This window comes from Petromyzon marinus, chromosome 6 (genome assembly GCF_048934315.1).
Source record: "Petromyzon marinus isolate PM22_M1 ecotype Great Lakes invasive population chromosome 6, UKy_Petmar_22M1.pri1.0, whole genome shotgun sequence".
NCBI lineage: Eukaryota > Metazoa > Chordata > Hyperoartia > Petromyzontiformes > Petromyzontidae > Petromyzon > Petromyzon marinus.
The window spans coordinates 6,992,435-7,015,173 of NC_133672.1; the positions used below are offsets into that span (position 1 = coordinate 6,992,435).

Genomic DNA, 22,739 nt, shown 5'->3' on the forward strand with positions numbered 1-22,739 from the left:
TACGTGACTTTACTGTATAGAACCAAAGAGTATGGATCCTCGCAGTCACGAAAGCTTCAAATCTAGAATTACTTCTCACTCTGAGTACAACACTTAGATATTAACGTCTCTACTAGCTACACACACAGCCGATCACTCGACGTGGTCCCACCACCCTCACTCGGCTACGCCGCTGGCTGGCGGCGTGACGAGGATGACGATGGAAACCCCGCAGGAGATCTTCCACGTGGCCGGACGACGGAGAGAGATGACGACGAGCAGCGACGCAGTCCGGACTCAAGAATCCACAAACGGTCCCCGAGCCCCGGTCCGTCCCCGCTTATATCTCCCCAGGCGCGGCTAGGCCCCGCCTCCGGCCACGCCCTCTCGTGGAACCTTCGAGGAGGTTCCCGGAGCATCTCGGCCAACCCTGCCTGTTACCTTTGCCCCAGATACCTCTCCCTTTCAGATTGGATGTTGTCTTAGCGGTGCCCGTACCTGTGCTTGCCTTTTCCAGCCAGCAGGTGTCATCACGTCATTACAGAGGCATATTATTCGGTTTGGACCGTTCGTCCGTCTGTACAACCAATACATTCTCAGAAATGTTGAGACATTCATTAAAATTCATATTCCCTCTGTACGCGAACGGGAATTGAGTTAATGACAACTTAGTTATTTTATTTGTATTTTTTTTCATTTATATTTTTGTCCTCGCATTTGGCACCCGACTTAACTTGGCACCCTAGGCGACCATCTAGTTCGCCTGCATGGACGGGCCACCCCTGCAAGTAACAGTCCCGGCTTTATTCTTACGAAATGCAAAGCAAGTGAAAGAAAAAAAGCAAGTCTTAGAAATACTATTCAGGAGGTTTATTGCACAATTGACAGAACAGGGTGATAAACAACTCTGTGAAATATAATTCATCCTAAGATCGACTCTTAAATCGTCAATTCTCACAAAGGGGAACTTAAAATTAAGTTCCAGGTAGCCCATGGTTTATGAAAGGGATGCGTTCTGCAAAAACTCGGTGTAAAAATAATTTTTCGGAAATCGGGTGCTCCCATTAATTTTACACAAAAATTAGGGATATGCGTTTCACCTATATCACTTTTCGTAATAAACAAAACACAAATATTAAAACGATTGAATAATTCAAAACAAAATGAATTAACCTTTTCCGAGGCAACCTGCCAAAAAGATCTGCCGCACGTTTGAGATGACTGGAAGAGTGATGTGGAGGCGTTACTGTTGCACTGCGGGGATGCCGTGACGCTGTCGCGGATGAGATGACGCAGCCTTCTCCCCGGTGCTTCTTGTTTGATCTCATGGTGTGTGCCGTATGAAATTTCGTTCACGCAAAAATATATATTTTTTTATTTCATTCATCGAAAGTGTCCATAATTTGTCAATTGCATTAATGCGAAATTTCAGAATCTGAATTTATCCTGGAGAAATCTGATGAGCCATTAAGCTATTTTTTTCACAGATGTCCAGTAAAACTAACGTTCGTAAATCGAGATATACCTGTACTGACAGTTGCACGATCAGACAGGAACCAGGAACACAGGATATGTGTTAAAGACCAATATCTAATACTAGCAGCCAACACATGAAGATCGTGATGAGAAAGCATGCTGGTTCAGCCGCTACGACCTTCCAACCATGCTCTTCACTCCATCGGGCACCACTAGGAAGCACAAGTGACAAGTTTCTGTAAAAACATACAATATTTTGCTCTTATCCCACTTGTATCTATTTTCCCCACTTGTTTGTGTTAAAATTAAGTAATGACATATCCTTGGATTAACTCCATTTTGTGACATTATCCCATTACATTCTACGTGTGTGCTTTATAATGAGTGTATACTGCCCTCATACATACACGAAAAACACGATTAAAATCCATTGGCCGAATGTGAGTGTTGGCGAATGGCAATTTTGTAGAGATTTGTAAAAAAAATGGCCAAATAATTTTTCCGTAAATTTGGAAATTATTTTTCAGTGAGAGGGCCATCTGGCCACACACCAATCGGGCCATATTTCAGAGCTACAGTTTTTGTTTTTGAACCAAGAGATGCCCATTGATTACCTTGCTGTCACATGACTATTGATGTTTTCTGCCTTACAGCAATAAGCCCTCACCACCGGCATTAGGAAGCCTCATACTCCGTTCCCCGTGATCAAGCCCTGAGCCCTGCAGGCCCGATGTGACCGTTGAGACGAGGCACTCCTGGTCTCCTGTGGTCCTGATGCAGGGCAGCTTCAGGAACTCGGACGAAGTGGCACCGTGAGTCTCAGCCCTGACCTCTGCCCCACCTTGCCTCGGGGCTTTCTTCTCGTCCTTCCAGATCAGCACAACAACCAGGACCGTGAAGAGCAGCGAAGTGCCCAGAAACCCAGTCATTAGCGCGACCTGCTTCCTCCTGATTTCAAAAGGGGTGTCAAACAAAGTGGACAGCACATTTATAGTCACATTCACAACTTCGCACAAGAACCAGCACATTCCAGATGCCGGTGTGTAGATAGGCTTATACGTTATCATTTGTTCCAGGAAACGTTTGACTGGTTAATTTTGCATCAACGAAAAAGTCCACCCTTAATATTTATGCGTGTTATGGGCACCAAATCTCCGCGAAGCCGAGCTGTACGGGAGTGTGAAGCGAGCGTGAGTTTGAGGCTGCCGGCGCTCGCCTGTACTCATTGACGTCGTACACGTGGCACGAGCCCTCGCCCTGGCACGCCGGGCCTGATGATGACTTGAGGCACGTGGAGTCGATGGCAGCACCAAAAACAATCGGTGCAGGGATCCCAGCTGTAAAAAGAGACAATGACCCCTTCTCTACTGCCACATGCGAAACCAAGCCACCACGAGACCTCACGGTATGGGTGATTTTCCACTGCCGTGCCAAGCCGAGCCGGGACCAAACCGTGATCCGATGGCCTCACAAGACATCCGTATCTGGCTTGGGGCCAAGCAGGGCCAGGGGCTGGGCTATTGAATCGTTCATAGCATGCAAAAACTTATTTTTAACATTGGTAAAAGTATGGTACTTAACATTTTAGTGTACTATATATTGTAACAGTTACGCATGCATGAAGAGCACATCATTTATTGTTAAGATGTATATAATTGACTCCTACGAATGGTTTACGGACACAAACTCGAGATGGTCTTATAATCCCTGTTGGGGGTTGACTCAGCCCATCAGTCCTCTGGGATTGATCAAATTAGCTATAACCTGCCGCTCTCGTCATATACGTCAACAAAAACCATTCTACGGGGAGACCGGTTATTGTCATAGGAACGTAATACATTTCCACCGGTGCCTCAGGGTGACCAAGGCAGATGAGCATGGCCCAATGCTTATATCAGCAGGGAAACGCATTTTTTTAAGCATCGAGAACTAAAGTCACACGTTCCGTTGCCTGCAGATGCATTTCACGTCTTGCAATAGCAGGTTCACGCTGTGTGGTGCAACGCTTAGCACACTGGGCTGGCAAGCCGTATAGGTCGCCGGTTCGATCTCCTGACACGGTAGTTTGAACAATGGTGCACCCCCACCGCCTCTGTCCATGCAGCGGTATGGATGGGCACACTACAGTGTAGAAAAGTGGGCCAAGCACCATCTAGATGTTCTCTCTAGAGCTCCCTCTCGTTTGAGGGTCTTTTTTTCCAGCAGTGGCGTAACCAAGCAATTGCAGGGCTACACCTTTACCGAGTGCAAAACGATTTCCTTACCCAACACTCGGGTAATGAGGGTCTGTATCCCCAGAGCGAAGGAAGTCAGGTCTTTTCTGATGCCTCTGTAAACACACGGGAGAGTCGCACTTGAGACACAGCGACAGAGGAAGAGTCGACGTCCGACGAAGGCTCGTCAAAACAGAATGACCGGAATATCGGGTCAGCACCTTGACAGTTGGGTTAAACCCGATTCTCAATCCCAGAGAAATTATGGAATGTAAAAACGACCATGTGCCTGTTTTTCTTTTACTGAAGTTGACCTAGAGCAACACTGAGCACAACAAGAATGTACCGTGTACACTAGATGGGTCCACAGCGACCAACAGAACCAAAAGCGGGACTGCCTGATATTTCAGTGAACGGCAACTACCAAAGCGGCTCAGTTTTATAGTTACATATTGGTTATGAAGAATGCTAGGTATTTTGTGGAAGCAATGGGCGAGTACAACGTGGAAGTTTGGAATATAATGTGGCATGGGGCGTTGTAAATCTAATCGGTGGAAAAGAAGGTTGCGTTGGGTGGAACACGTGCACGATGGAAGGGAGCAGCCTACCAAGACAGGCATTGGAGTGGCACGTGGGCCAAACACCAGATAGTGGGATACCGCAAAGGCCGAGGTACACAACGTGATTTCTGTGCCAACGATGGGGTGTGATCCGATAGCGCTGGAATGCACCGCATCGATCGCAAGCCATCGTCTGAGGTCACACACGATGTGATAGAGTGCAATGCAACCGAGTGCAGAAATGGTTAATACAGGTCAAACACTTAAAACAGTATTATAGTTAATTATCGCCTATGATCTAGCTGTTTCTGGATTGCCTCCAAACTGCTTTTGTTTTGCCTTTTTATTAAATGTTAATCCCGGTCTGCCTTCAAAATGAGGATGTATTTTTTCAACCAGCGACGAATTGACCTTGGCTGTTGAAGATGACTAACTTTTAAAAAATCCTCACGAAGAGGCCAACCTCCCACTTGTTATGCTACCACACGTACAAATGGACACTTCACCGCGCCACCTTCCTACGTTCGAGGCCGCAACCTCGTGCCTTCACTGGCGGCCGTTACGGTCCAATGCTGTGGGCCATGGCGGAAACGTGCCGTATGAAGAAAGTGTAGCTCGGCGTGAAGGCCAAGGCGTTGAAGAACGCGGCCACGGAGGAGCTGAGCATGAAGAGGATGAACTTCCTGTGGCAGTCGTCTTCCCGAGGGCACTGCTCCAACAAGGCTGAGGAATTGTGCGCGTCACCGGCTCCAATGCAAGCGCACTCCTGGTAAACCTGACTTGCCCACACGGTGAAGCACAAGACATGAAGATTAACCAGGGAGGCCAGACGGAACCGAACCGAGGACCTTTGCAATGAGCGGCGAATCAAACGGGGTTTGATTCCACCATTGTCCACAAACGCGCACGAGAAACGCACACACACACACAGGAATCACCCACAGGAATCAAACACACACATGCACACAGCTATCAAACAAAGGAATCAAGCGCACACATAGGAATCACACACACACACAGGAATCAAACACACACAGGAATCAAACACGTGCACACAGAAATCACACACAGGAAACAAACACACACATGCACACAGCTATCAAACACAGGAATCAAGCACACACAGGAATCAAATACGTGCGCACAGAAATCACACACAGGAATCAAACACACACATGCACACAGCTATCAAACACAGGAATCAAGCACATACACAGGAATCAAACACGCGCGCACAGAAATCACACACAGGAAGCAAACACACGCACACAAGAATGAAACACGCACACGCACCCCCGCAGGAATCAACACGGGAGAATGGCGGCTCTGACCGTGTCCCTGCCGCTGCCCCGCATGACGGAGCACCCGGCGAGGCAGGGCGACGCGTAGGTGACGCCGTCCGCGCCGCACACCGGGTCCCACGCGCCCGAGGAGCACGCGCAGTGCGCGTTGCACGGAGCCAGCAGCGACCCGCCCGGCAGCACTGCACCGCTACGGACACACACAGATTCCCCCGCGTAGCTCGCACAAACTGCTGGGAAAGTGCTCTTAGCTTGCCCCGGGGAAGGTCGCGATGGCGCATGGAGGGGTGGTGTGGGCAGCACCACCCCTGGCCGTCCTTGTCTCCACCGCACACATTGTTGTTCGGTCGTCCGGTTGTGCGCGGTGGAGTATAACACGGGTACTTATTCTTGTCTGGCCAGCATGGAAGAGTTGGCCAAATAACAGCACGTGCAGAATTTGTGAGTCGCGAACAAGAGACAGGTTCTCGAGAGCTCCCTCTAGTTGGAAGCCCTTCCAGCCAGCAGTGGCATGAGCAAGAAATTGCAGTCCTGCACCTTTACCTTTACCCGGTTAAATGAAAGTCCAGTAGGGGGGGGGGGGGGAGGAGTGGGGTCATGGCCAGGGTGCTCGTGTTCACCCATCATACGGGACGGTAACGCCGGCGACGCGCGCCCCTCCGCATCCGATGAAGAAGTACGGCAGCGTGAGGAGGAATCCCGGGAACTCCATCGCGAGGACGAGCAGGGCCAGGCTCAGCAGGGACGGCTTGGCGCGCTTGCACACGAGGCCGCCCAGGAATATGCCGATGGCCACAATGGGCAGGCTCACCGCGCCTGGCCCGGGACATTGGGGAGGGTGGAAAATCACTTCAAGAGCATTTCTACCATCACAGGCATCTGCGGTGGTGGAATGGGTAGCGTGCTGGGCTGTGCCGCATTAAGGTCACCGTTCAAATCCGCCCTCCCCCCCGCCACTTGTTTCCACCCAGCATTGTAAATGGGTTCACCACAATCAGTCAATCATGAGGTCGGGTGTGGTGGGGTGAAGCGTGGGTACACCAAGCTCGTCCAAAACCAGCATGGCAGAGTAGGCCACCCGTGAGTGAAATACATTGCAGGGCTAGGCAGAACGGTTTTCTTTTGGGTTGGATCGCGTAAATATAAATGTGTCGTTAACTCGTCACCGCCCGACACAGCCAATTACTAAGGTTTGTCACGTAAACAAAACGTGCCAATTAGTTACTACTTCGGCACACCGGTGTGTTGGAGAGTAAACCCACAACATTGACAAACTTGACTACGACGTTTACGCTGGCGATTACAGCAACCAGCTTCATCAGCCGATTTGGGTGGTGGTGGGTTTTACGAGACATTTACATTGAAGCGATCTAACCCCAAAACACCTTTACTATGGACAATGTTGGTCGCGAAAGCCTACGCGTTAAACAGTACGACAGGGTTTATTTTGCACAAACCAGTGCGTATAAAACGGCTCGTGTCTCATGGTCGGGGTTAGAAGTGCGCAAGTGTGTGCGGGCGCGTGCCTACTTGCCGCGTGTCTACTTGCCGCGTGCCTACTTGCCGCGTGTCTACTTGCCGCGTGTCTACTTGCCGCGTGTCTACTGCCGCATGTCTACTTGCCGCGTGTCTACTTGCCGCGTGTCTACTTGCCGCGTGTCTACTTGCCGCGTGTCTACTTGCCGCGTGTCTACTTGCCGCGTGTCTACTTGCCGCGTGCCTACTTGCCGCGTGCCTACTTGCCGCGTGTCTACTTGCCGCGTGTCTACTTGCCGCGTGCCTACTTGCCGCGTGCCTACTTGCCGCGTGCCTACTTGCCGCGTGCCTACTTGCCGCGTGCCTACTTGCCGGGTGTCTACTTGCCGCGTGTCTACTTGCCGCGTGCCTACTTGCCGCACCTATAATGAGGTTGCTGCGTGAAGCCGTCTCGCCAAACTGTTCCTCGAGGTACTTGGCCTTGAACGTGAAGAAGCCCATGAAGGCGTTCATGAGCATCACGTAGTTGATGAGCATGCACACGTACACGGGGTTCGCCATCAGGCAGCGCAGGGACGGCAGGAAGTCTACGGAAGCAAAGAGACTCCCCGGGCTCGTGCAAACAAAGCAGTTTCCATAAAACATCTACAGGCGCTCATCTGCCGCTTACCGGTGGCGAAAGTTCCACATTCCTACGGTGCAGGCGAGTTTATCCAAAGGACGATCACCGTTGTCTCCCCCATGATCGACCCCGGATGGAGGGATGATGGGCCGGGTCAACCCCAGGATGTATGAATGTATGTATGCTGAACTTCTTTCGTATCGTACGTAGCCAACCATGCTAACCAGGATTTTCAAACTAGGATGTGAACTCTCAAACTTCTGCTTGCGAGCCGCTCGCTCTACCACTGAGCCACATGGCCGGGTCTCTCAAGTTGGGAGACAACGCGTGCACGGGCCAGAGAGGTGGCTAGGGTAGGGAAGGGTCAAAGGGTCAAGGTGCAGCTCTCCGATTGCTGTTTGGTCTCCACTGGACGGTACTCTAGAGGATACATTGGTCTACTCTTCCACACTGTTCAGACATATTTGAAGAGGAGGAGGGGTATCCCAATCGTAAATATCCTCAACAATACGGGGCAGATTTCATTCTTGAGCTGTGCGAATTATTTTGAAGCACGTTATTTTGAAAGAGAGCGCCTATTTAAGATAACATGGCACACGTGAGGGTGGGTAGCCAGCACCATGCCCGGCCATATTTGTCTCTCCTGTGTTAATGTTTACACACCAGACCAGGTCTACTCATTTAAGACTGAACCGACCTAGGGGAGGGCCCAGCATGGGTTGAGATATTAGTCACCGCGCTTGGCCGTGAGCGGGAATTGAACTCGGGACGCCGGGTTTGGAGTGCAGTAAGCTAACCACTGTACCACTGCTCCCCCGTAATCTCACACTCCTTCCACCCTTACCAGGACTCGTGCCCCCCCCCCCCCCCTGATGACCGCCCAACGCTACAGCCGATGCACCACGCACATGCCCGTGCTCCATTGACGTTCACATTTTTTGCCTCGGTTATAATTGAGGCTTTTTTCTTCATCAAGAAAATACACGCGGCGAAATAATTGCATAAAGTGAAAATACAGCAGTTATAAAATGCCAAAATTACTTGATGGTGATTTAAATCGAATATATTGGGAGCAACTATTGTACCAGGAATGCATACAATTCTGTTGACTGCCAATTTGAGGTCAATCTCTTCATATAAACAAAATTGTATTATAACTAGGCTACCTCTAGCAAATTTGTTTTTAAAGCAATTATAAAAGTGGTGGAATTTCTTACAGCCCATCCGTCAAGGATTCCACATGCAGTATCCACCTTGGGGAGAAGTTGGACCATACCTCACCACACTGCGTGTGGGACGGTGAAGAGGGGGGCAGAAACGGTTCAGATATCACTCACCCCACTCACTGTTGGCTGCTGTAGGCAATCAAACTCAGGTCGCCGGGTTCATTGCGTAGCAAACAAAGCACTGCGGCACCACCCCAACCTTTAAGTATTATTATTCATTTCGCTGAATCATCTTACCTTTAGCCAGAGATCTGATTGTTTCCGGAGTGAGATGCAAGCTTGCCTCCGTGTTTTCAGTGTGCCGGCTGCCAAGCTCAGTACTAGCTTTGTGTTTATTTTTGGCTGAATCTTGTACAGTATTCCTTTCAGCAAGTTCTGCTTTAGCAATGTGACCGACAATGTCAAGTCCCCTTGTATTAATGACCATCTTTTGCTCATTGTTGGCAGAGTGCGCGCCCTCTTCCTTGCCGGATGCTTCACGAGCTCTCTCTCCCGCGCTCAGAGCGTCCAGGTCTCCGCACCCGTCTACCACCGTCGCCACCACCGCTGCCGCCGTTGCCAACTCCTCCTCGTGGGGCACAGAGGCCGGGAAGAACCAGAGCGGGAGCGCGGTGAGCAGCGTGATGCCCCCGGCGATCAGGAAGCCCAGCCACCAGGCCCCCACCCAGCGGGAGTCCTGCGGATTGATGGTCACCTCCTCTGCGACGGCAACCGGGCACGGCGGTGCGGAGGGCCAGGGGGGTCCAGGGAACAGTGGGAATGGGGAAGAGGTGTTAGGGTGCGCTGCGTTTGTAGCACTAAATCAACCAAAAAAACCCCAAGACAAATGCACGCTCGCACGGAAATGGTTTGACATACGCAAGTGAAATGTGGATGCCACGTGAGGAGGACGCGCAAACAGTGAATGCACTTGGCATGTGGTGTGGAAAAAAAGTGAGCGCTCCGATAGGAATATGGTGAAAATGTTGTTGAGAAGCAGGAATCATTGTTGGGAAGTCTGGAAGGAGAGGAATTATGGCATATGCAGGGAATGTTCCGAAGAGCATCATAGTTGCCCAGGTGACTAAGCGGAAGAGCAATCGGTTGGCAATAAAATCCCGGTTGGGGGCTGACTCGGCCCACTTTTCCACTGCGGCTGATAAAATATCATTCTGGATGCGTACGTAGAGCGTGAAGTGTAAATTCCATGGGCTGTCAGTGGGGAGAAGTCACAAGAGTTGTGCTTTACATCCCTGGTAGGAACATCCAACAGAGGAGATATTTATAGCGTTGAACTCAGCTCTATGAGCGGATTTCAACGAGCTATGGCACATGCATCTCGGATGCATGGATCATGAGACATAATATTGCATGCAGTGTCAATGGGCGATGTCAGAGCAATTGTGTCTTGCGTCTCCAGTGTTCGGAACATCCCACAGATTGCGTGAGGACTAAATTAACAAAGTTTGTCCACTTGAGAGACTCACTGCCACCATAGGCATGTGAAATTTCCACCGCCGGTTCAGGGCTGTAAACAGGAGACGAGAGGGGGAACGGGAAGGAGACGGACGAGCTGGTGACACAAGGAGAGCAGTCGGATGGGACTGTCCTTGGGGGGGGGTGGGGACATTCACCAACCCTGGACAGCATCTGTCGTAGGCATCGACGCTCAGTTATGACGGGTGACACAAATATATCGGTAACAAAGCTGAAGCCATCCAATCACTGCTCTTGAGAACCTGGTTTAATCACAGTGGGTCACCTCGATTTGCTCTCAGGATCTCGGGGAGGGGGGGCAGGGGGTACTGGCTCAGTGCTTTGACCCCCCTGGGCCACACATATATTCGTCAAATAAAAAAATTGAATTTCCTTGCGCAGAAAAAAACTACTCCATGTGAAGTTGATCAAACGTCTCAAGAAAAACGCTGCTGAAAAATTGCCTTTACTTTTCCTGCATAAGGGACAATTAATATATTTTCTATTTAGGCTTATAAGCAAACAAATACGATGCTGGCAGAATACACCAGGAGAAGACTTTCACTATCATTAAAGTGCGTCGTCAATGATTCACAGCTGTTGCACCCCATGTTATTTGGCATTGCCGAATACTTCACATTACGTGCTGGAGCTTCTTCAGTTCGAGAAAACAGAGGAGAGCTAAACAGATCAATCGTGTGAGTTGTGTCATGGATGCCTCTCTCCAACCACAAGCCCTGCAGCGAACGTAGCAAGCTGGTCATAGACAGTGGCTTCTTGACAACGTCAGCCTTGCCGGGCTAGACCGACCAGACCTGCGCATGGGCCCTCCCCGAGGGAGTACGTCAACGCTGCCTCACCCATGTTGACGAACCCCACGTCCACGAACAGCTTCGTGCAGACGGATCCAACCAGGAAGCCGACTGCAGGACCGATGAGCCCCACGGTCATTACGCATCCTGTGGCACACGCAAGGCAGTGTTCAGTGATGCAGAGGTGTCCACTCTCACCGACTCTCGGAGCAAGCGCTGCACGCGTTGAGTGCCTTTCGAAGTGCCGGGCGGCTCAGCGGTAGAGCGGGCGGCAGTGGCATGAGCAAGCAATCGGATGGCTGCACCTTGACACTTTGACCCCTCCCTACCATAGTCACCTGTCTCTGGCCCGTGCATACAGCTTGAGAGACCCGGCCACGTGGTTCAGCGGTAGAGGGCGCGGCTCACAAGCAGAAGGTTGAGAGTTCAAATCCTGGTTACTGGGATTGACTCAGCCCATCATCCCTCCGTCCGGGGTCGATGAAGCGAGTAAAACGTTGTGGGACAGTCAACAGCAGTTGTTCTATAGATAGACTCTCCCCCACATCGAATATAACTCTGACTTGACTTTTCAGATGCCCACAGCACCAGAGACCAGCAGCTCAACCTGCCAGATGAGCAAAATAAATTTCAGATGATTCCTCTGAGGCCCCCTCGGACCTGGTGCTTGAGGCGAACTGCTCTATCTACCTCTGCACTCTCGCTAGGGCCCTAGACGCCTGAACACACAGGAGGGGAAGAGGCATCAACCGCACGCACCCAGGTAGAAGGCGGAGTTGTCAGCGCGCGCGTGGTCGTCCAGGAAGGAGATGCCCAGGGGAGTGATGGGCGACTCCCCGATGCCTCTGAGCGCGTTCCCCACGAGAATGAGCACCCAGAGTGACGACTGCGCCTTGTGCTGGCAGCCTGGGTGAGAGACGCGGACGACGCAGCCGGAGGCCGACAGGCAAGCTTCAAGTTCGATTTAACGGACCAGGTGAGAACTCTAGAGACCAGGAGAGTCTCAATGGGCCAAAGTGACCTGGGTGGCCGGAATAACAACAGGAATGACGTACAAAGCAGAACAGACGAAGCGAACAGAAATCAGAGCAAAAACAACCAAATAGTCACGTAGATAGAAGATAAATAATAATAAAAAGAAAGTGAATAAAAAATAATAAAAAACAAAACCACTTATGTAGACTGTAGCCTGGTTCTTAATCTGAGTGAGTGTACTGGCAGTCAATAATATAGACTGTAGCCTGGTTCTTAACCTCGGTGAGCGTACTGGCAATCTATAATGTAGACTTTAGCCTGGTTCTTAACCTCGGTGAGTGTACTGGCAGTCTATAATGTAGACTGTAGCCTGGTTTTTAAACATGGTGAGCATATTGGCAGTCTATAATGTAGACTGTAGCAATGGTTATTAAACTGAGTGAGCGCACTGGCAGTCTATAATGTAGACTGTAGCCTGGTTCTTAACCTGAGTGAGTGTACTGGCAGTCTATAATGTTAACTTATTATTTGGTTCTTTTGGTAAAAAAACAGAAAATTTTAAATAAAAAACAAAAACCACGACGTTTCGATCACAACACAGGAGGAAAGAGGGGGAGGTCACCGAAGGTAACGGTTTTTAGAGCTTTAAAAAAAGTGGGCATGGCACAAGCGCTCCGGCGGTGGAAGCATGGAACATGCAGTGCCAATAAAAGCCGTCTGAGGATTCAACTAAATAGAGATTGAGTGAGAGCACTGTCATCTCGTGACCCCCTCTTTCTCGGAGTGCGAGTCTCTCGCATCACGAACCTTCCCCACCACTGCCCGATGCCGGCTCCGCTGATGTGGGCTCCTGCGAAAGGCTGGGCTGCTCGCCACGTGGCACGCACATCCACTGAGGCCCCTCCCCGTACAGGTGACTCTGGTAGTCGTATCTGCAGATGAAAGCAGCAGGGAGGGAAGGCAGTTCCATCCAGGGGTACGACAAACACCGGTTGCACAGAGGATGTTTATTCTTACTTGCGGCATTATCAAAGGTGGTGATGGTGACGATCACAATCATGATCTTTTGATGTGGTGATGACAACAATTATGACGATGATCGTGTTTGCATGGATGGAAGTCCTTCTTGCCTCCCCTCTTCCTAGTCAATCCCACTTGAATCCTCTCAGTGGCTCGCAGACCAATTCCAAGTTACAATTTGTTTTAATTTCCCGGGCTTTCACCCTTAAATATTCCCTGTGCAATCAAATTCCAATGCCTCGCAATCTGCCAATCTGGTGAACGTTCAGTGAGCGGCCAATAGGCACAAGTTAGACTCATGCCTAGCGCATCAGAGCCTCGGCTACGCCTTTCAGCGACCCGTACATATGCTTAGTTGTATTTGTCAGTGGTACGGGAGAATTTGGAGCTGATTGGATTTGCCGATGGCTAAAGATGGGCCTCTGTGAAGGAGGTTCATGAAGGCCGCTACTGGGTAGTGGGAGGCTGTCAACCTCCAGCAACAACGGAGGGCGGAGGAGCAATGGTCACAACAATGGACAGATTGCTGGGTGGTTAAAACGCTGCAAGTTGGCACCGTGGAGAGTACAGGTGGTTCATCTACCAGCGGTGGACTGTGCAGAATGTTGGGCACAGGCTATATAGGTTAGACAGGAGACACGATGAAGAAAAAGAATATCTACCAGCGAGCACCTAGCCTGACACAAGCGCTGTGGTGACATCATTGAGACTTAGTGGCGAATAGCGGCTGTTGTCGCTGAAGTTTTAGGTGTATACGGGTGTGATTCTTTGTATTACAAGTGTCTGACTGTGTGTGTGTGTGTCTTTGTGTGGGAGTGTAAGGAGGAGCTCACCTGCCCATGAGGAAGTGCGGCAGGGCTATGAGCAGGGTGCCCAGCCCCATGAGGGTCGCTCCGGCTGCGATGATGCGAGGACGATGGAAGCGCGCCCCAAAGTAGCTCACAGCCGTGATCACCAGCAGATTGCCTGGTGGCAAAGCACAACAGCAGCTAGGATCCACTCACAAAGTGACTACAATATCATAACAGCACATGTACCAAGATAGGTGTATTTTGAGACCACGTGGAGAAGGCTCACTGCTAAGAGGTCAGAGGACAGGTGCTGGAGTTATGGGTTCAGAGAAAAGGGTTATTGGCAGATGCAACACCTGCATGGCTTATTGTACTGGGTATCTAGAACGTACCCACTGTTGTTACCAACAGCTGATGGGAGCTGAACACACATCTTTAATCGCTATTTGTCAGAAAAGACAACGACTGAGATATACATATAAAACCAGCTGTTGACAAGTCAGAATATCTCCTAGCCCCTTCTGTTCCACGTGCCTCATTGATTAAACTAATTGGGACCTTGCTTAACACGTAGGCTCCAACACACCGGTGTGCTGTACTAGTGACGAATTAGCACGTTTTGTTTACGTGACAACCCTTACTAGTTCGCTGTGTCAGGTGGTGGTGGGTTTTAACGACACGTAAATATTCACGCGATCTAACCCAAAAACAATAACCCTCTATTATGAGACCTTGCTCTCCAAATCCAAGATCAGGTTTAGGGTTTGTGTCACCAATGCCCCATTTGATTCTGCGTACGATGGCAACTCATTCAGGAGCTCAATGCCAATGTCGAGGTCTGCTGGCCACGACTTGAGGGCTTCAGGAGAGAGTTTACAATAGTTCTGCTATCCCTCCATTGAAGGAAAGAGATGTGGGTATTGGCTGATTGATATTCTGATGCAGTTGGTGGTTACACCGGTGCGTTCGAGGAATGTCGAAGCCAGGAGGTGCGATATTTGGGTCTCGAATGAGGTGTATATTCTGGGCATCCACGCTGTTTCACTCTATTCGCCAGCGTTCCTCGAGATCCGAGTGAGATTATAGGATGACAGCGTGATCCCAGAAGGGGATGAGGACGTGAGTTGGTGGCGAGGTACATTGTTAATGTATTGGTTGATGGGTAGGTGGCTGTCGTTGGCAAGAAAATGTGTAAACTCCCTTGCAGTGTTCTTGTTATGATGCGCATTGTGTATACCTAGCAGTTTTGTGTACGAGCTCCTGGACCAGGTTGGAAATGCAATCCTCTGCAATTGAGTAGGTCGGTGATAAGGCAGTAGCACATTAGCTGAGGGGCCAGTGATCTCAATAAGTTCATCCATAACATCTGGGTCTGTCCTCTGACCTCCTGCCAGTGAGCGTTCGGCACTTCACGTAGCCTCAAGGTTCACCTAGCCTGGCACAAGCGCCGCGGTGACATCACCGCTACTCAGTGGGAAGTGGCGTTTGTTGCTATGTTCAAGGAGGACCAGGATCAAATGCATGAGGATCTCTACTCCAGGTATACAGCTTTCTCTCTGTGAATTTGGGAGCTCGTAGGAAAGGTGTCTGCGGCCATACGCACCCATCTCAAAGCCGCCGTCGATGATCCCGGCCACGGAGCTCGGCAGGTCGAAGTGGCGCTCGATGGAGGTGATGGAGCTCTTCATGTAGCTGCCGGACATCGCCTTGGAGAAGAAGAGCAGCGACAGGCAGAGCAGGAAGACCTGCAGGGTGCGGGGAGTGCGTGAGAGGAGTTGGGGAGTTATGGTTTGATAGACGAGGACTTTGCATCCAGGCCGTCATCCTGTGTAGAGAGTTGATGGCCTCAGCCTGATCACTAATGACGGCTCAAAAAACAACTCACGTGAAATTTGATTATGCGCTTCATTTGGCTCAATTCCAGCTGTGGTCATTAACATATTGGTTTTACTGTCACGTGGCGAACATTACCCTCGTATGCATGGCGAGTGGGAAGTGCTTCCCTCTAGTTTGTGTAGACCAGAGGTCACTTGAAGAAGGGATCTCAGATGTAGCTCTGCAGTATCCCCTTCTGGGGGCCGTTCTCCAACGAGGAGGGTTGCACTGCTATGGAAGATCGAAAGGGCGCTTTGTCTTGTGACCCGATGCCGACAGCTCGATCAGGGTAAGGTTGGGGGGAAAGGACAACGTCAAATTAAAAAGGAAGACGAGGACTTGGTAGGGACACGTGATATACAGTGAGGGAAAAAAGTATTTGATCCCCTGCTGATTTTGTACGTTTGCCCACTGAGAAAGAAATTATCAGTCTATAATTTTAATGGTAGGTTTATTTGAACAGTGAGAGACAGAATAACAACAAAAATCCAGAAAAACTCATGTCAAAAATGTTATAAATTAATTCGCATTTTAATGATAGAAATAAGTATTTAACCCCTCTGCAAAACATGACTTAGTACTTGGTGGCAAAACCCTTCTTGGCAATCACAGAGGTCAGACGTTTCTTGTAGTTGGCCACCAGGTTTGCACACATCTCAGGAGGGATTTTGTCCCACTCCTCTTTGCAGATCTTCTCCAAGTCATTAAGGTTTCGAGGCTGACGTTTGGCAACTCGAACCGTCAGCTCCCTCCACAGATTTTCTATGGGATTAAGGTCTGGAGACTGGCTAGGCCACTCCAGGACCTTAATGTGCTTCTTCTTGAGCCACTTCTTTGTTGTCTTGGCCGTGTGTTTTGGGTCATTTTCATGCTGGAATACCCATCTACGACCCATTTTCAATGCCCTGGCTGAGAGGAGGTTATCACCCAAGATTTGACGGTACATGGCCCCGTCCATCGTCCCTTTGATGCGGTGAAGTTGTCCTGTCCCCTTAGCAGAAAAAAACCCCCAAAGCATAATGTTTCCACCTCCATGTTTGACGGTGGGGATGGTGTTCTTGGGGTCATAGGCAGCATTCCTCCTCTTCCAAACACGGCGAGTTGAGTTGATGCCAAAGAGCTCCATTTTGGTCTCATCTGACCACAACACTTTCACCCAGTTGTTCTCCGAATCATTCAGATGTTCATTGGCAAACTTCAGACGGGCATGTATATGTGCTTTCTTGAGCAGGGGGACCTTGCGGGCGCTGCATGATTTCAGTCCTTCGCGGCATTGTGTGTTACCAATTTTTTCTTGGTGACTATGGTCCCAGCTGCCTTGAGATCATTGACAAGATCCTCCCGTGTAGTTCTGGGCTTATTCCTCACCGTTCTCATGATCATTGCAACTCAACGAGGTGAGATCTTGCATGGAGCCCCAGACTGAGGGAGATTGACAGTTCTTTTGTGTTTCTTCCATTTGCGAATAATCGCACCAACTGTTGTCACTTTTTCACCAAGCTGCTTGGCAATGGTCTTGTAGCCCATTCCAGCCTTGTGTAGGTCTACAATCTTGTCTCTGACATCCTTGGAGAGCTCTTTGGTCTTGGCCATGGTGGAGAGTTTGGAATCTGATTGATTGATTGCTTCTGTGGACAGGCACCTTTTATACAGGTGTAGTGCTGTGAATTCACTCGGACGACAACCGTCTCATTTTCCGCCGTCACTTTTATTCCATCGTTCCGTACACACAGTAATTCTCTCCGTGCTCCGCCAACTCGGACACTCCGATTTACTTCAGCATCGTCCGTGCATCCCCTTCCACACACAGTGTTTCTTCACCTATCTCTTCACACACAGTGTCTTCCCTTCCACACACAGTGGTTCGTCTTCTATCTCACACACAGTATCGCCGCTATCTCTTCCCACGCAGTGACTTCCATCTATTCACACACAGTGACTATCTATCTCCGCTAACGCTGACTCTCCCTGTCGCTATTTACTGTCTTTGGGGTCCGGCTCTCTATCTATTCTTCCCTAACATTTCCAGCTGTCTTCTTCGTATCTCTTCACCTCTCGCCAACAACTGCCCAGCAACAACTCTCCAGCAGCAACTCCTCTCCGTTCAAACCACCTCGCGTTTTATCCCCTCTCGCATTAGCCTTAATTAATTGCCACGTGGCTCGCTGGCCGTCTCCCGCCAGCCCGCACCTGTCCCCTTCATCAGACATCCAGACGCCACCACTTAACGCTAACAGCCTCTCGACCAATCACAGCCCTCGTGCCACGACTCCCTTAATTACTTCGGGTTGTTTACGCCACCCGCGACTCGACCACCTGTTCGACCTCATGTGACCCGTTCTCCTTGTCTGTCTGTATGTACTGTATATGGCCAATTACTATGCGTATTATTTACTCCACTACACAGGTAACAAGCTGAGATTAGGAGCACTCCCTTTAAGAGTGTGCTCCTAATCTCAGCTCGTTACCTGTATAAAAGACACCTGGGAGCCAGCAATCTTTCTGATTGAGAGGGGGTGAAATACTTATTTCCCTCATTAAAATGCAAATCAATTTATAACATTTTTGACATGCGTTTTTTCTGGATTTTTTTGTTGTTATTCTGTCTCTCACTGTTCAAATAAACCTACCATTAAACTTATAGACTGATCATTTCTTTGTCAGTGGGCAAACGTACAAAATCAGCAGGGGATCAAATACTTTTTTCCCTCACTGTAGGTACACAAGTTAATGTGGTTGTTTAGTGGGCGAGTGGTGGCAATATTCATTAGGTTCACGTTTTCTAAACACGAACACAAACTGCCATTAAACCGGCTTAATAGCAATGCCAAACACAGCCCATTGCCCGGCCACTCCATGTGGCTTGTCCATAAATTTAAATGCATTAAAGAGACGTGCATTGGAATCTGCAAATTAAATGTGCCTTAATAACATAATATTGTTATTATTGTCGGCCTGTTGATGTTCTGATGCGGTTGATGGTTATGTACGTATGTTGAACTTTTTTCGCACCGTACGTAGCCAACCATACTAATCGGTTAAACCAGTGTCTTCGAGGAATGTCAAAGCCTTCTCACGGCGGCCCACCTGTAACGTGCTTTCACGTCACCTTAAACACAACTAACTCACCTGGGGGATGAAATGGACTGCATTGAAACAAGATAACGAAAAGCCATGACATTTCAAAGTCTCATTAAACAATGCCAAAAATAAAGCGAACAGCTGTTATTCCGCGGATACAACCTGGCTGTGTGTCAAGGTCTGTCCAAAACGAGTTTGAAGCTCATCGACAAAAAAATATCTAAAATGACGTGAAGGCATGCCACTCTAGTGATGTCATCGCCATTCATAATAAACGTATCAGTGTCAATGCAGGGATGTCAAGTTTGAAGCTTCAAGCTTGTGACGGGCATCATGCAATGCACACGTTTCTGTAAAATAACATCTGTGTGTTTATGGTGGCGTCCTTCAGATAAAAAAATACCTTGATGTTGGCAAACCGAGGTCGCCTGACCGGAGGGGCAGGAAGAGTCTGATCCATCTTTGTTGTCTGTGACAAAACATCACTGTTAACACGAGAATCATTGTCGCTTTCTTATCCATTCGTTTATTATTCACCCAAGCCACCAAGTGGCAATCCCTTTGTAATAATAAGCTCGGCGGCTCGCGTGAAAAAAAATCACTCTTCTCCCACAGACACGCACTGTAAAAAATAGACAAATATCCCTCGTTTAGCCATCTAACAGACTGTTAGCAATAACCTATTAAGGCGCTATGAGATTTTTCACTTTCACGCTCAGGTCTTTTTTTTTAAACGCAAGACAAAAGTACATCGAGGTACACCCCTACCTGGTTCTACGTGTAAACATCGCCACTGGGGAGACAAAGGCGGTGTGTGTGAGAGTTCAGGTGTGCGTGAAGAGTTCAGGTGTGTGTGGGAGTTCAGGTGTGCGTGAGAGTTCAGGTGTGTGTGAGAGTTCAGGTGTGTGAGAGTTCAGGTGTGTGTGAGAGGTGTGTGTGAGAGTTCAGGTGTGTGAGAGTTCAGGTGTATGAGAGTTCAGGTGTGTGTGAGGAGTTCAAGTGTGCGTGAGAGTTCAGGTGTGAGAGTTCAGGTGTGTGAGAGTTCAGGTGTGAGAGTTCAGGTGTGTGAGAGTTCAGGTGTGTGTGAGATTTCAGGTGTGCGTGAGAGTTCAGGTTTGTGAGAGTTCAGGTGTGTGTGAGAGATCAGGTATGTGTGAGAGTTCAGGTGTGCGTGAAGAGTTCAGGTGTGTGTGAAAGTTCAGGTGTGTGAGAGTTCAGGTGTGTGTGAGAGATCAGGTGTGTGTAAGATTTCAGGTGTGCGTGAGAGTTCAGGTTTGTGAGAGTTCAGGTGTGTGTGAGAGTTCAGGTGTGTGTGAGAGTTCAGGTGTGTGTGAGAGTTCAGGTGTGCGTGAGAGTTCAGGTGTGCGTGAGAGTTCAAGTGTGTATGAGAGTTCAGGTGTGCGTGAGAGTTCAGGTGTGTGTGAGAGTTCAGGTGTGCGTGAGAGTTCAGGTGTGAGAGTTCAGGTATGTGAGAGTTCAGGTGTGCGTGAGAGTCCAGGTGTGTGTGAGAGTCCAGGTGTGTGTGAGAGTCCAGGTGTGTGTGAGAGTCTAGGTGTGCGTGAGAGTTCAGGTGAATGTGAGAGTCCAGGTGTGTGTGAGACTTCAGGTGTGTGTCAGAGTGAATTGGGCGACTTAAGGCTGCTGCCATGCCAACCGTGCCTACGTTCTCAAGGCAATGTATGCGTAAATCCAATAGGGACTCGAAATTGGAAGCAACCTCGCCTGCGAATATTTTTGTTTTAATGCATAAGGCGCCCGGTGCTCAGGTCCCAGGTTTGTAAACATGGCACGAGCATCATCTCAATGGTCATTGAGTATAAAATGAACAATCTTAGTGAATTAAGTACCGTGACTTGAGTAACCAGTGGCGAAAACAGCTTCTGACCACTGACCAAAGTCAAATTTTACCCACACGGTACACACAAAGTGCAAGGCTAAACATGGGGCACGGAATTATGGGATTCCAAAGTCAATCACATTGAGTATCAGCAAGGAAATACACTTGACCCAGCAGTCTACATTTCCATGATGCCCCCCATCGCAGAAGAAACGCCTCCATTTAGGCCGTCGCTTTGAGGCACGGATGACCACACTGCTGCCTTGGCAGCCACGTCACTCTCCTGCCACCCAGAGCTTCTTTCGGCGCTCTGCACAGATGAAGTGACAGGGAAGCTGGGTTCTGGGCTCTTCGCGTAGCGATCCTGAACATCCCCCCCCCCACCACTACCCGGGCAGAGCTTGCTCCACAATGCCAACGTCGCACGCCAATCTCCCCACGGTCTTCATCGCAGCCGCAGTCGGCTCGTGAATCCACTCTCGCCTTCTCGAGCTCCATTTCCCTGCATCTCTTCTGCTGCCCTTTCCACTGTCCCCATCTCTCGCCGAGACGCATCTCCCCGCTGCACAAGTGTTCCTCGTCTCCGCACCCACGCGCATGTCGTGCATGTCGTGCGTGCGTCCACGTCTGCCCCTCGTTCTCCGTGCTGTTTCGCGTCTCAGTAGCCACGTGTCTGCGCCTACCGCGTCTTTTCCCACGTCTCTGTCCACCGCCCCCCCCCCAATCCGCGTCTCTGTGTCTCCACGTCTCCCGTCCGCACCGTCTGTATGCCGCGTGATCTTTGGTCTTTGTACGTCTCCGCCGCCGAAGTCTCAGTCGCTCACCTTCGCCTGTGCTGCTGCCGGCCGCGTCTCTCTCGCGTGTGAAACCTGACTCGGAGGTGGCACTTAGGGGAGGGGAGAGGGGGGGGAGCGAGGTCCTCGGGGAGACAAAGGCGGCTCTGCTATATTTATTTCTCGCTCACTCGGTAACTGCGGCAACTGTGATTACGGAACAGTAGGGAGCTGTGCTTGGACAGGTTTGATGTCGCCTCCGCCACCACACAAACAACCCCCGCGTCCAGAATGCTCTTAAGCTGTGGAAATGTCTTAAACAATCTTATCGGAATCATCAGCGGCCGGTAACAGTGTCTAATTGGGAAAAAAATACGACTCGCTTGACGGGACGTCTCGATTGTACGGGTGACCAGGGTGTCCCATTGATAAACACACATGGCAAAAACACGTAAGGAGACAACACGCGCTTCCACAATCCACTGCTGGATGAAGCCCCTCCCTCCCCCCCCAAGCCGTCGCCACCTCTCACGATCCTGCCACCTAAGTTAATTAACTCGAGACACTGAAACAAAAATGCTGCCGGTTTGGTTCGGGCTGCCACGGTGGCGAGATGTTAACGACCTCGCCTGGTGTGCAGGCTGCCTGCGTGGGTTCGATCCCGACCTCTGACGCCTGCTGTGTATATTTGGAGTTTGCGTGTCTCTCTCTCTCTCCCCGTGGTCGCGTGGATTTTTCTCCGGGTCCTCCGGTTTTTTCTCCACATTTAGAATTAACATCACACGTTTAAAGTATTGTGGCTGCTATAAATTTCCACGCGATAAGCCACTTCGTTGAGCTATCATTTGTGGCCATGTCGCATCTGAAAAAGAGCTGCATATAGCTCTGGTGGACCTTACCTGGTCAAATAAACAATAGTTAAGACGCTCATAGGGCTGATGTATAAAAATAAGATAATAAACCTGTCTTTTAGTAACTTATTACCCACCGTACCTTAGTTAACAAACTACCGAGCGAACTTGTCCTATTGTGAGGCACTCCCATGCAAAAGCAACAGCCTCCACTCGCCCACTAAGTGACGGCGGACGTCACTGTTATCGCTTTTGCCAAGCTAGGTACACTCTGAGCTTATCGCGTTACGCGTGGAAGGCTCGCTGGGAGTCGGAGGAGGAGAAGGAGGTCACGGCGTAGATCCGAGTGGCTCAGCGGCAGGGCGAGCGGCTCGCTAATCGCAAGATTGCGTCTTCAGATGCCGGTTGTTGTTGGG

The 22,739-nt window shown here is 49.8% G+C and overlaps 1 protein-coding gene across 2 annotated transcripts; it reads right to left on the reverse strand.

The window, feature by feature from the left end:
* Positions 1-834: 834 nt before the first annotated feature.
* Positions 835-22,246, reverse strand: LOC116939616 (solute carrier organic anion transporter family member 1C1-like). 2 transcript variants are annotated; one of them, XM_032948235.2, is made up of 15 exons: positions 21,524-22,246; positions 19,266-19,331; positions 15,510-15,651; positions 13,949-14,081; positions 12,903-13,027; positions 11,880-12,026; positions 11,169-11,267; positions 9,091-9,552; positions 7,428-7,592; positions 6,150-6,345; positions 5,560-5,719; positions 4,825-5,003; positions 3,720-3,784; positions 2,672-2,792; positions 835-2,403 (listed from the first exon to the last, which is right to left on the reverse strand). In XM_032948235.2, the coding sequence occupies exons 2-15, from the start codon at positions 19,320-19,322 to the stop codon at positions 2,103-2,105; spliced, it is 2,352 nt and encodes a 783-aa protein (XP_032804126.1). In that variant the 5' UTR covers positions 19,323-19,331; positions 21,524-22,246; the 3' UTR covers positions 835-2,102. The 2 variants fall into 2 exon arrangements, with proteins under 2 accessions (XP_032804126.1, XP_032804127.1); XM_032948236.2 differs by having other exon boundaries at positions 21,460-22,246.
* Positions 22,247-22,739: the final 493 nt, after the last annotated feature.

What these genes read in the sequence shown, in the direction of transcription:
- LOC116939616 (XM_032948235.2), bottom strand. Translation starts at nt 19,322, where the DNA reads ATGGATCAGACTCTTCCTGCCCCTCCGGTCAGGCGACCTCGGTTTGCC. An exon ending in CGTGGGGTTCGTCAACATGG is followed by an intron (nt 9,553 to 11,168) that starts GTGAGGCAGCGT and finishes TTGCCGTCGCAG; the next exon opens with AGGAGGTGACCATCAATCCG. An exon ending in ACGCAGCAACCTCATTATAG is followed by an intron (nt 6,346 to 7,427) that starts GTGCGGCAAGTA and finishes GTCCCGGGCCAG; the next exon opens with GCGCGGTGAGCCTGCCCATT.